Source organism: Varanus komodoensis, unplaced genomic scaffold, assembly GCF_004798865.1.
Source record: "Varanus komodoensis strain SLA01 unplaced genomic scaffold, ASM479886v1 scaffold5, whole genome shotgun sequence".
In the NCBI taxonomy this organism is placed as follows: Eukaryota; Metazoa; Chordata; class Lepidosauria; order Squamata; family Varanidae; genus Varanus; species Varanus komodoensis.
This window is the reverse complement of record NW_025336087.1, coordinates 11,651,416-11,665,444: the sequence shown is the minus strand read 5'-3', so window position 1 is coordinate 11,665,444 and position 14,029 is coordinate 11,651,416. Positions and strand designations below refer to the sequence as shown.

The window sequence follows — 14,029 nt, the reverse complement described above, 5'->3', positions numbered from 1 at the left end:
TGCGTCTCCGCCCTTGGAGCACAGCAGGCTTGATCCGGGCGGCTTGCCTGGGATTGTGTGTGGGGTTTGCATGCGTGTGCGCGCTCGCTCGCTGGCTCGTTTTTTCTCTGCCCGCAAACCAGTCCACTGGTTTCAGATCCTGAGTCGACTCCCTGGTAAGTGTTTTATTCTGCCTCCCCCTCCTCTTTTAAGTAAAATAAATAAACAGAAATAAAATGGCGGGAACGATGCGATCCGTAGGGGGAAGGGGCCGTGAGAGGGCAAGGCTGAGGCGAAGAAAAGGGCGGGAAAGCGGAAGGCGCGGCTGGGACAGGTTGCTGGCTGGCTGGCTGGGAAGGCGGGAGGGAAACGCCATTAGGTGAAGCTCATGGAGACTGTGTGCTCTAGTGCCTTTCGGCGGAGGGAGGCGATGCTGGTTCCTCGCCACACGTCGCTGCTGTCCGGGGAGCTGCAAAGCTGCGGCGAACCCGTCACGTTGCTGGGGCCGGGCAGGGAGGCGGGCACCATGCCGGGGAAAGCGGGCTGGTAGAGGTGCGACTGCAGGCCGGCGCCGTTGGAGCCCGCCAGGCTGTTGGACAAGCCCATGGAGTTGGGTGGAGGCCCCGCCGCCAGGCTGCACTGAGACAGCGACTGCGCCATGGCCTGCTGCCTGCCCAGCGCCGGCGGCAGGGGCAGCTGCGACACCCCTGGCATGGCGGCCGCGGCCCAGCGCGTGTCGTTGGCGTGGAAGGAGCACAGACTGTCGCCCATGGCGGCGGCCGCGGCCGCGGCAGCGGATGGGAATTGGGGCAGGCCCGGCGTGGGCAGAAGCGTGCCCGGGGCGCGGAACACATTGGTCGTCTTCTTGCGCTTCTTCCACTTGGCCCGCCGGTTCTGGAACCAGACCTGCCCGTCGCCGCCGAGGAGAGGCCACAAGGGGGGAGAAGAGCGAGAAGGAAAAAGCGGGTTAGTGCTGGCGGAGGAGGTCGCCACACGAGGCCAAGCCAGGAAGGCGCCGCCCCCGCCCCCCCCCGACCCCGGACCACCCGCATCTCTGAGGAAGCCGCCAAGTCGGAAGTGGGCTGCCAGAGGGCACTCTCTGCCGTTTGGCCTTGCAGGGCGCGGGTTGCTGTGCTGTTGGCCCTCAGCCTGGACGCCTCCAAATTTGCAAAAGCTTTAGCACCCTGGTCTCTCTCGGCCGCACAACATTCGACCGAGGGAGCCTAGTGAAGGGCCACTGTTCAATTTCCATCCGAGAGAAGGGAGGATCTTTAAAAAGGGGGAGGGAGATATTAGACCACACTTAATGAAGGTGCTATGGCCTGAGGGATAAAATAAGATAAATTTACACTCCCTGTTTAAACAGTTTTAAAGTCTTAAATAAATCACTTGATAGAAAACATAATTCAGAAGCTCTTCTTGGATCACTAGTGTTGATTTTATGCAATCTTATATTTACTGTTATAATTTTTCTATGACTATTATCTTTTAATTATCCTTTTTATTTTATTTTGCTTTTGAGTATCCTTTTTATTTTCTCTTGCTTAACTACCAAAATCCACATCTGGTTCAGAAGGCCATGCTATGTGATGCACAAATAAGAAAGAAAAACACTGTCTGTTCTCTGGAGGTTACAGTTGATGCTTTAACTAGTTGTGCAGAACTTGGGTTAAATCAATGCGAGTGTAATTGTGTTTCATGGTTCTTATAACACCCCATTCTAAGCACTCTTACATGTGACTTTCACCAGGACCATTGGCAGTTTAAAATAAATAATCATTAGAAAGGGGTCTCCTTTCTTTCTTTCTTGAAGTAATGCAGGTGTTCTGTTGCTTTCATTTGAGCAAGACTTTCATTAATAGTTCAATCCACAAGTTATCTGACTGGTACATCAAAACATACTGATAAGAATTCAGGTTAAACTAGTTTTTGGCTGAGATTATAAGAAACTGCTTTGCTGACCACTCGAATTCACTGGAGATGCAACACTGTTAAGTGATCAGCTAATGGGATATGAAGCATGGCCAAGAAATACAATAAAGACAGCTACACAGATACACTAGGCTACACCCACAGTAAATAAAATAAGATGAACAAGAGAGTCATGGTAGGCATGCTAATTTAAGGTACTAGATTATGCCTGTCTGGTTCATATAGCATGTTTGCCTCAATGGTATATATCACATATGGATGTAATGCAACCTATACTTAAAGTGGACAGTAAATATATGAATCAGAATATAGACTGTATCCCTTGTTCCCCTTTGCATTGAGGCCTGTATATAAAAGAATTACAAGTACATTCCTCAAGTTATGTGTATGTATACACAGAAATAGTTATGTAGGACCAGTTATTCATAGGTTACAGCTTTACATTAGCCAGATTTGCATTCTTGTCCACCATATTAAAAGCAGATTAAAAGATGCTTGTCTAAATGCAGTTGGCATCCATCTGTGCTGTGCATGTGTTTGGCACTACTACTTCATCCCAAGGTTCAAAATCACGCATACAAGCACAGTTGCTGAATGTAAGCACCTAAGCAAAGGCTTTGGACACATACTGCCCTAGCCCAGTAAAGGAGACAATACTTTTAGTAATGTGCATATGCAGTGAGTGTGTCTCCATATTGCATGTAGGTGCCATATGCAATTATCTACTGTTTATATAGATAATTGTATATAGTATCCATATATACCTTTTTAATCAGTTGCACTCTGATTAAATGATAAATGGTAAAGTATCACAGGCTGAAATCATTGGAATGTACTATGGATTGGATCCAGGAATTGACTTCTATGAGCAGAAGAGCTCTGCTCATAGATGGCATCTCTGTTTTATTTTGGAGGATTCCTACATATGCCACATTTAGCAGGGTATCCTGACTCTGTGTAACATGTTCATGGGGATGGATAGAAAGGAGGGGCTAGGGAATCCCACTTCTGTCAACACATTTGATTCAACTTAAATTTGGATCCCTTTTCCCCCTCTGTATTTACATAAGTCATATGTTTTTGAAAGGGGTTCATGTGTTCAGATTTTTTCTGTCTTCTTCAGCACCCAAGTGATATTCATATTATAATGTAAAGAAGACCCAAATAACGCTCCCCAAGATTAAAATATTGCAAATGAAAAGAAAGCCACTAAACCAGATTAGTTATTGACTACTTCAAAACTACCTGAAGGTGCTTAGAGTGGCAGTGTGTAACCAGGAGATTCTACCCAACCCCAGCTGCTCTGTTCACTTAGCTAGAAACTATATATTATTAGATAAGTTAAGCTTGAGCTTGCTTTGCAAATAAAGTGGCAACAGTCATCTCCATTTCCTGTTTTCTGGAAACTTCCAACAATGTCCTGTTTAAGTAAGACAGGAGGAAACCTTCATTTGCTTAATGTAAGAACCTGCTTTTTCCAGCTCTGGGATGCATCATTTCTCATCTGAAATTGAAAGATAGTCAAAACATACTAACCAGGTGTCATATAATTTAGATTTTCTTTGGGCAGAACCACCTATCAGTGAAACAGAGCAGGGAATTAAACAGTTTTACAGGTTTAATTAAAAAGCTGATGATTTGATTCTGAGATCTTTTTTAATTTGTTTTTATATTTCTAGTGAAGCTGATATTCAGTACAAGTGCCTTGTTTAGGAAATGCAACAAGAATCTTGTATTAAATCATTGCCTCAACTGAGCTGTCATTCCAGTATTCATGGAACATTTTGTTTTAGGTATTCATCTGATGCTTTACCAAGCTTTCATCAGTTTCAGCTGCTGTTGAACCAAGCTTTGAACTGCCAGCATATTCTATTTTCCATTGTAGCATTACATTCAAGCATTTAAAACAAGAAATCAGACTGGCCTCCTCTAAGCTTCTTTACTTACTTAAGTAAACATGAAAAATAAAACAAAATTCTCTGCTGGATATGAAAGCAAGCAGAAGGGCACTGTGATCTGAAGCATGTTTAAGAAAGCCCCACTTTGTTCAGTGGGGCTTGCTCCCATGCCTCCCTCATAATGCAATGTTAAACATCTTCTATTTAATTCAATGGTGCTTACTTCCAAATTTAGGATTGCATTTGCAGGACTATGAGGAGACAATGTTAGCCTTTTTGCTTGTCTTATTCTCAGTTCCTCAATTGCATCTGTTACACATATAAACAGATGTAGCAATAGATATAAATGTTATCAATTCCAAATAAGTGAGTTGACCTAGTTGTTTTGTTTTTTTTAATTAATACTTCTATTGAATCTGCTTGAGGTTGTTAGCTGGCTAGCTCTCTCCAGTTCTGTCTCTTCACCTGATATATCTGATCCATTTCTTATTGTCTGCTAGCTTAATTCTTTATTCCTTCCAGTTGTCTCACCCTGCTCTACTTTAATGTACCGGTCATGCTGCTGATGTCACCCAACAAGTTGCTATGTTAACAAAGGGCAGGAACTTTTGCCATATAAAAAGTGATTATGGCTCTGTGTTTGGATTATGCTATCCACCCCCATATGTAGTCAAATCTGGGTTCATCACACCTGTTAAAAATCTTCCTGAGCCACCAGCATCTTCAAACAAGCACGCTGAGGAATTGGAACAGTTTCTACAACATGCTCAGATTACTTTTACCACTAACTGCATAAGAATCTTTTAATAAGTTGTTTGTGTGTTAGTCACACCGTTCTTGAAAGAGCATTATCTCGCACTCCACCTCTGCATCCTGATTCAAACTGCTGTAGGCTTTTGATCTACTCTACTTTTAGGGACAGTCTATGGGGCATTTAATTCTAAGGTAAAACTATAACTTGATTTGAATGGTTTATAAATACACCCACATTCTTTCAAGCCCTTCTATTTAGACTGCAAAACATACTTGACCATAAGTGAGAAGGAGCAGCTGTTAAGGACCTAAATGTTATAGGAATAGTAATTGAAAGGAAGAAAGAAAAAAGACCTGGGGGGGAGTCTTGTTCAATTATGTTTTAGGGTTAATAGTTAAATGGCGGCTACAAAATCTTTTTATGTGTCATGGTTTACTGGGGTTGTAAAAGACTCTCCATCAGGTCTTCATCGCCTCACTTCAGAGCGACGGCGCATATGCTTTTGAAAATGTGAACGTATCCAGTTGGAAACCAGTGCATGACAGATTAAACGGGAGAGAGAACCTGAGGGAGGCTTTGAAAAGACACACATGACAACTCAGTGCTGGAAATATATTAGCCACAGGCATTTGGGCAACTTCAGCATGCGATCAGAATATGTAGTGACTCCCTCTCTGCTTCCACATTGCCCAACATTATTAATACAACACTAAGGGTCTAATGGAGTTTGCAATTTCAAACTCTACTTTCATGATACCTGCTGTTACAGTAATATAGACATACTGTAAATGTATTTGAAAATATATAGCCCGTTTAATTCCCCAGCTATAAATGGGGAAGAAAGAGGGGAGAGGATATTGCGTTCCTCTTCTCTCTCTCCCTCTCTCTCCTTTCTCTCCCAAAGCTTTATGAAGATCTCATTGGAATCCAGAGGATGATTAATGTGAAGATTTGGTAGGAAATCTGGGGAGCTGCACTGAGGCTCAGATCTCAGGTTCATTTCGATCAGCCAGCCGTGAACTCTAGGCCGAATTCATTACGCTTTAATAGTTGCTGGGAGAGGAAGAAAATGCAATTTCTCATTCCATTAGAAAACTAGAAAATACTCTCAGCTTGTCCCCTATTAAGATGTGGCAGGTGACACGGTCAATGGAGTCCCAGCACATTATTTTTAGGTTGGTGTAAAATATTGAAAGGCAAGCCTTGCTGTGCAGAAGTTATTTCACTGATTTGCTTTTTATGTAAATAAAATATTGAAAGTTAATTAATCAGTGCGGGAGACTAATGATTATGCTTATTATATTGCATTGGATCGCTGTCATTTGCATGATTCTCGCATTGCTGCTTAATAAGCCATTCCAGGTTATAAATAATTCTGAAATTGGTTTCTAATAATGGCATGCTATAAAAAGAATGGTTTTATTACACCCGGTCTGGAAAGAGGCGGCGAGGGTGGGGGGAGAGAAGCAGAATGGTAGCTTGGATGTGAAACGGGCCTCCTCATTGACAAGCAGGAGTAGCTTTTTAAAATGGAGATAGGAAAATGGAAAAGAGATAATTTATTCCTGCATATTATGTACATACAAGGCTGCTCTAAAGGCAGGCATGTGGAGCATTTCCGGATCAGTATGAAGCCCCCTACACGCTGGAAAGATTGTGTAAACGAGAACATAAACCCATCCATTACTCTTTCATTTCCATTTGGTCAAGTAGCGAGGATACAATGAACTGGGAAGTAAATACGTTTCCCATAATTTATTTTTGCATGAGCTTACACAATGTTAATCATTCTGAAGTGTTAATTAAGAAGGTTATGTTGATTTGATTACTTTTTAAACTGCAGAACATTATTGTAAAGAATATTTAAATTGCCACTCGATTAAACTGTTTCTATTCAACTGCCTGAAGCCATTAGCAGAGTGTAGGATTATGCTGAGGTCATTAAGATACTTTCCCCCTCATATTTAACTTGGAGGTAAGTCCTGTGTATGTGGATGAGACTTGCTTCCAAGTAAGGTTTGAAATGAATAGAGCAAATATGGTTAAGATTATGCTGCATGACTCCAGGTAGTGATCCAGCGCAGTGTAATCCAAATGACCAAAAATGGGCTAGGTTTTTTAAGACTAGGTTGAGGACACTGAAAGACAGTAAACATGTTTTTAAGCAGTTGTAACTCATGCTTTTAGTGAGGTGGATATATTGTTCTGTATTAATTACTTTGAATCTGACGCTGAATTTATGATGCATTAACAAGACCAAAATAAAATTCCATGCACATTGGCCTTCATTTTCCTTTACTCTTAGTAAATGTGTTAAGGGCCAAGATTATTATTCAGTTCCTATGCATTTCCACCATCAGAGGGGTGTGAGGAACAGATAAAGAATCACTATTTCCATTCCATAGTACTGATTTTGTTTTCATTCATCACATTCCTGATAATGAAATTGTCTTCATTAACCTTTTCAGAAACCAAGTGGAATTTACTAGACCTCATTTTCTTTTTCTCTTCAGTTCAATTGCTCTGATATATTTTATTTCAAATTCTTCTATTCATTTATCATTCTGCATTGGCTGAATAAATCTTGTTAGGTAAAAAAATGTTCTGCTGACTTTAAAATGTCTTCATAAAATTATGGCTTTCAGGTTTTTATTTTATTGTATTGTTTTAAATAGCTTTGCTTTGTTTTGGGCATTCCTAACAGTCTTTCAGAGTATCCCTATTAAAGTATATACTAATCCTAAAATTAATTTTAAAAATGTTTTAATAAGTTACATATGATAGTAGATAATCCATTGAAGACATACAGAAAAATCATCCTAGGAAGTTGAAAGTGCTATTTCTAAAGTTCCGCAGGAATTATCTGTTTGACATTCTCCAGTTCCTTGCCAAATGGATTAGCTTGGAATGGACCTTAAAAATCAAACAATGCACCATTCATTTGTCTGGAAGTAATTCTGGTAGATGTCCATGTAATTAAGTTCCTAATAAACCTGCTTATAATATCAGACTAAAACGATTTCTATTGGAGCCAGCAGAATTAAATTAAAGTCTTTTTTCAAAGAATATATAATACGAAGGGATCATGGAAATTTAGCTCCTTTTTATGAAGCTAAATTTTTTGGATCACAGTTCCCTTCTCTTTAGTTGTGAAAGGTTTCGAATAGAATAATCCCAGCTGAAAGAACCAAGGAGAAGAACGCTTCAGGACCAAGGACAGCGCACAGCCGTTTTAACTAATCCCGGATCGAAATCAGATTGAATCAGCGTCGGTTGGAGAAGTAGGAACACAAAAACACAATTTGCTTTCTTATACGGATAGAAATTATATAAAAGATTTAATATACTTGGTATACTAAAATTATATTATATTTTCTAAAATGCTTTTAACACTTTGTTTAGTAAACTTGCAAGCTCTTATTTTCTGAGACGGAATAGTCTATAATTCAGTTAAAATTACATGTTTTAGTCTGTCTTGAGGTTTTAAGGACCATTTTAGATATTTCTTACACTCCTTTCCCAAAAGCCTTTCTTGCAGGCAGATCCCGCCGATATAACCGGTGGTGAAATCAAGTAAGGTGTTTGGAACCGGAGTGCCAGTCTGGTTGCTTAGGAATCGATCTCCGCGCTTGTGCTGTTCATTGAACGAACAGCACCTAAATTCCGGGGCTGTTAAAAGCACGACCCAAGTTTGGTACAGAGGCGCTTGTGTTCTTGCAGGCAGCCTCGGGCTGGAGAGCGGGCGGGGGCGAGGGGGGGCGGGGGCGGAAGTCTTCTTTAATTAAAAAACCCGGAATAGCGTCTCCTCTTGGCCTTGAGCGCATTCGTTCTTGGCGGTGCTTTTTATTTAATGGCTGCGTTCACACCTCTAGGGTTTTTTAAAGCCTTTCTCACTTTTAGACAACTTTAAAACAGAAGACCAGCAGCGGCAGCCCAACGGAAGGCGCGTGCTTTAGGTTTTCCTCGGCTGGTCGGCTGAAAAGCGTGGTTTGGACTCGCCGCCCTTTGTCCCTAGTCTAGGCAGCTTCGCGGTCCTGCTTAAGCGGCTTCCGCTATTGCTTGGGCGGCCGCTCCAGGCCCCGCGCCTGTGCCGTCGCGCTCTATCTGGGTCTCGGGCGTGGAGGGGCGCCGCGGCCCGGCAGCGCCTGGCTCCCGCCACGGTGGCGGGCGAAGAAGGGCGCGGGCGCGGGCGCGGGGCTCGCCCGCTCGTCGGCATACCTGGACCCGGGACTCGGTGAGGCCGATGCGCAAGGCCAGCTCCTCGCGCATGAAGATGTCCGGGTAGTGCGTCTTGGCGAAGCTGCGCTCGAGCTCGTTGAGCTGCGCCGGCGTGAAGCGCGTCCGGTGCCGCTTCTGCTTCTGCTGGCCCTGCTGCTGGCCGGCCTGGCCGGGGTTCTGCCCGCCCGGCGGGCCCGGCTGCTTGTCGGGGTCCTTGGCGCTCACGGCCAGCGCGCCGGGCGTCGAGCCCACCGTGGTGATGTCCTCGCCGGGCAGCAGCGTGGCCCCCTCCACCGCGTCCGAGTTGGGCGCCAGGTCGCCCGGGTGGCCGCCGGGCTCCGAGCCTCCGACGCCCAGGCGGCACTTGACCGCCTCCCGGTGGCCCAGCAGCTCGGCGGCGTCCTTCATTCCTGCGGAGGCAAAGCAGCGGCCCAGCGCGCTTCAGCGGTGCGGTGCGGTGCGGAGCGGAGCGGAGCGGAGCGGTGCGTCCGCCGGGCGGGCGGGCGGGCGGGCGGGAGGGAGCGCGGCCGGCCCCGCTGGAGGCGCGCCGGGCTCCCCCTGCCCGGCTGCGGAGAGCGAAGCCCGCCGGCCAACTTTCCCGCGAGCTGCAGAGCCACCCCGCTTTAATAGCCGGGCGGCCCGCGCGGGGCCGCAGCCGCCCCCTTCCCGCCCAGGGGGCACAGGGGCTCCCTCGCCTTTTCTGCCCTGGGAGGCTTCGCAACGCCGGGCTGTAAAAAGCCCCACGCGCGCCCGGGTTCGTTTGTTCATTATACACGCGCGCTCGCGCTCACACATAGATACACGCGCGTTGGATTCTTCTCAAAGAAAATGGGTTCAATAAATTAAAAAAAAAAACCCCACGGAGAAAGACAAAGAAGATGAGGAAGAAGAGGGGGAAAAACCCAAAACGAAATGGCCCCCCAATTCTCTTTCTGGATCTACATATTCCACAGATTTTTTTTTTTAGAGAGAGAGGATGTTAAATCAAATTAAACTTTAATACAGTACAATTACTTTTAAAGAAATTAGCCCATTTAGATCGCATTAAGGTAAAATCAGGCACAAATTGTCAATTTCCTGCCCTTCGCTTCTTCCTTGGCTCCAGATGCTGCTGGGGGTGAGAAAGAGGGAGAGGGAGGAAGAGGGGGGAAGAGGCGTCGGGGGGCAACTCACCGAGCCGGGCGTCCAGGAGGTCGGCGTGAGATAGCATCGCGCACCGCTCCAGGGCGAAAGCTGTTCCCCCCCAAATTTTAGCGGTTGGTTGGTGGGTTTTTTTGGGAGAAAAAAAAGTTAAAATGGATCTAGTGCGCGAAAGCTTATAGATATATATTTATATATAGATCGCCTAAATGAAAGAAAATTCGGTGTGTGGTTAAAAAGGGGGTCTCTTGCATTATAATGTCCTTTAGAGAGACGGGGAGGTGCTTAACACTTCAGTGAACCCGTGAGCAGCTCAGCGAAGGGACCAATCAGGAGGGCAGCCTGCAAATGTCAGCACCCAAAGAGTCCCCGCTCCACCCGCCTGCAGCCTCAGCACCGCCGCCAGCAGCAGCCGCCGCCGCCGCCGCCGCCGCAGCTGCAGCAGCCCGGCGCGGCGCGGCGCGGCGCGGCGCGGGCTGGGCTTTTAAATCCCCCTTTGCAATTCGGTTCTCCCCAAGACGACTGATTGCATTAGAGACAACCTCTTCCCCCACCCGCAGCCCGCGATCTTCCTCCTCCTCCTCCTCCTTCTCCCTTTTATTTTTCTAACAAAAGTGACCTCCTGATCAAATTACTTGAAAATGACTGACAAAGCCAACCCAATAAAAAGGGAATTTGGATGGGGGGAGCGAAGGGCTGGCGGGTTGTATCTGTACGAAGAGGGGCTCCTACCCCCACTTCTCTTCCCAAACCAAAACAAAACCTTTTAAGGGCTCCTGTCGTAGCTCTGTAGGGAGAGAAGAGGGGGCACAGATTCTGCCCAGATGCAGGAGGGGGACTCCGTTCTTGTCCTGGGCTGAACTGTGTTGGGTGGTTTTATTTAAGGGTCGCTTAATCTGGTGTATAAACTCGATCGCTACTGGGATGGTAGGAAAGGCAGCGAACAATAAAGCAGACTGACCCTAATGAAATTTATTCATTAATCTGGGTTCTAGCAGCACGTTCTTTCCGCTCTGCCAGGATCTCAGTCCCTGGTATTAAATATGGTATAAACCAGAAATCTTTCCAGATGTTGGTCTGGCTTAAGAAAAGGGCAGTGCAGGCAAGGCACCCTGTTCCCCTGGGCGCGTGAGAAAGTTTCTGAGCTCAGCTTGTACCCAAAGCCAACTAAAGGCAGAATATTAAGTGAAACCCTTTTCCAAAAAAGAAAAGAACAAAATATTTTCCTCTCGAATATGTTAAACTATCCCAACAATTTCAAGTGCTTTGCACAAGGGAAGCGAACCATTTCTAATGTTCTGATTTTTCAAAGCCAGCCAACAACAAAGTTTAGATTAGTAATATATTTCTAACCAGAGTAATTTTCAAGATCATTAGGCATTTATGTAATTAGTGCCAAATCTATAAGCTTTTATTACGATTATTAGAGTAAAATCAGTATAAATTTGTACTAATTTACTACTGTTTAGACTTGGCTGTCAAGGCGAGAGGTTCTTATTGTAAATGATAACGGAGGAAATTAAGTGCAAAATTCTGTACCGTTTCTGATCCGCTCCTAAACAATCCGTTGCAATTGTATTTGTAGCAGAACAGAATGGCCTTTTAAAGTTATTTAATTCTCTCTCACTCTCTTTTCCCATTCTCAAAAAAGGGGGGTGCCATCTAGGCCAGGCACAAACTGAAAATTCCTACTTCCAGCTTGATTAGCATTGATTTTTAATTCGAAAGTGATCCAATTAAGAGTACCCATTTAGTGCAAACAAAGCTCACACGTACACACCCCGACGTGCACACGCAGAAAGCGAGGGCAGAGGATGCACCCGGGGGGCTTGCCCACCGCGCGGGCCGAGCGGCGTTCTGCCGCCGCCCGCCAGCCGGGCGACTCCGCGGACGCGGGCGGCGAGGCGAGCAGATGCCGGAGAGCCCCCTGCGGGCGGGCGGCGGGCGGCGGGCGGCGGGCGGGCGAAGACAAAGGACGCGGCGGGCGAGAGGCGAGGCAGGTGAGCGCCCGGCGTCGCTGCCCGGGCTGCCGGCCGGCGGGACAGGCGTCGCTCACGGGCCGCGAGGTCTCGGCCGCCCTGGAGCTGGCGGCGGCCCCTGGCCGGGGAGCGCGGGCCGGGCCGGGCCGGGCCGGGCCGGGCCGGGGGAGGCGGCGGCCGCTTCCCCCAGCGGCCCGTGATGCTGCCGCCCCACCCCCGACCCCATCGGACAAAACCCAGCCGCGCCGAGCGACGCGCGCTTCGCCAGGCACTCCGGAGTCGCGGCGGCGCGCCGCCTGCACGGGGACGGCGCCAGGGCTGCCGTGCGACCCGCAGAGCCGTTTGCCCGCCCGGCCGCCTGGCCTGGCCTGGCCTGGCCTGACCTGGCCTGACCTGACCTGCCGGCGGCCTTCGCGGGCAACCAGTCCCCGGTAGTTCCGCCGGACGCGCCGCGGAAGCTCTGCATGGGGCGGATCGCGCTCGCCCTTCGGAGGCGCCTCTCCGGAACCGGGCCCTTTCAGGAGAACCTCTGCCGGATGCTAAGCGCGCCTCCCGGCCTCGGACCTTCTGCTTCTGTCCCGCCCTCCGACTCTGGCCGCACCAAATATCCCACGGCGACGACCCGACCCCCCCCCCCCCGTTTTAGGGAGTGCCCCATTAGCCGCTTGCCCACCCTCTGCCTCCAGCAGATCCTTGGCTCGGCCGGCTCGGCCTGCACACTGCAAGTCGATAAATAAAGGGCGTAATAGTTAATGGGCAGCCCCATCATCGCGCTAACAAGGGGCTAAAGCCCGCGGCTTATCCATCTCGCTTAGCAGCCGCTGGAAAACAAGGCTGCGGCGTGATGGATGGCGCGCTCCCTTTTATGACTTTTCTATTGCTCTTGATTTTTATAGCAGGATAAACAAACTAAATCATTCCTTCCGAGACTTCAGAGCGCGATGGGCTTGCGGGGGGCGTGGGGCGTGGGGGAAGAGAAAAGAAAGGAAAGAAGAGAAATTGGAGGGAGAGAGGGAGGAGGGGGACACGAGGGCCCGTGGCTTGTCAGCGCGAAAATATTCTTGATTTTTCTCTTTGTAGAACGCATGCACATCTCATCTCCTCGGCTCTGCGGTCCAAGCGTATTGCGGAGAATTTGATTCCACCCGGGCCGAGGCGGAAATGTATTTACAGAGCTCTCACAGCCCCTCTCGTCATCTTTTCCATCGCCCGCCTCCCTCTCTGTGCTCCCCACCTACCCAGCCGCCCTCCCATCACCCCCTCCCCAAGCCAGAAAAGTGCCAGTCAGTCCTTGGATAATGGAAGGTATTTCCCACCTGATCAGGCAAAGTGAAGTTCCTAACAAGGCACGGCTTAGCACGATGGGCCCCCAAATCTCCACCATGACAAGGGTGTTCTTCAGAAAATCACTTCAGAGCAAAGTAAAAGGATTTTCTATGACGGATCCGGCGATTTTCCCTCCATAAATAGGTTTTAGATTGTTACACACACGTAGGACTGGAACAAAGGGAACGACCAGAAAATATATTGGTTGCCCCTAATAAAATTTATTTAGACGGTTTACTTCTCATAAAAAATAGAGATTGAATTTTGTACAAGAGTGCCTGCCAAAGGGCTGGGCGAGGGGAAATCATCCCCCTGCACACGCACACACGCTTTACCCCCCCTCCGCAACACACACACACACGCACGCACACTGCTTTTTCTTCCATTCGGCCAAGCGGTGCGGGGGGCATTCGGGAGCGCGTCTCATCTGGGCATGTCCTGCGACCGGGGACGGAGGCGGCGCAGCGGGCCGCGGAGCGCGCGGGGCGGCGTGGGGGGGGGGGCAGGCATGGAGTCGCTCCCCGGCTCGGTCGAGGGTGAAGTTGTCATCTTCAGGGGAGTCCAACGCCGCTGCAACAGAAAGGACTCCCTTCCCACCCTCATTCTGAGCCAGAACCTGCACTTTTTTGGAGGCCACGATCCTACAACTGATGTCAGTGGAAGCGAATAGTTCGAGGCGGGGCTGGGGGCACGAATTGTTGCGAAGTTACTTCTGTCTCTCATTTATTTGTGTCTTTGCCGGTGGGTTGAAGGGAATAGGCGGTGAATCTGCATAACTGCCTGATTACTTTGCATACTTTAGA

At 47.9% G+C, this 14,029-nt stretch overlaps 1 protein-coding gene across 1 annotated transcript; it reads right to left on the bottom strand.

Moving 5' to 3' along the window:
* Nucleotides 1-354: 354 nt before the first annotated feature.
* On the bottom strand, nt 355-9,991 carry LOC123031588 (orthopedia homeobox). The gene is made up of 3 exons (XM_044446746.1): nt 9,955-9,991; nt 8,782-9,191; nt 355-885 (listed from the first exon to the last, which is right to left on the bottom strand). Exons 1-3 carry the CDS (start codon nt 9,989-9,991, stop codon nt 355-357), a joined length of 978 nt encoding a protein of 325 aa, XP_044302681.1.
* Between the last annotated feature and the right edge of the window lie 4,038 nt (nt 9,992-14,029).

Coding starts and splice junctions, on each gene's coding strand:
- LOC123031588 (XM_044446746.1), bottom strand. CDS start 9,991: ATGCTATCTCACGCCGACCTCCTGGACGCCCGGCTCG. Junction 9,192..9,954: donor CCTCCTGGACGCCCGGCTCG/GTGAGTTGCCCC, acceptor TTGCCTCCGCAG/GAATGAAGGACGCCGCCGAG. Junction 886..8,781: donor TCACCGAGTCCCGGGTCCAG/GTATGCCGACGA, acceptor GGCGACGGGCAG/GTCTGGTTCCAGAACCGGCG.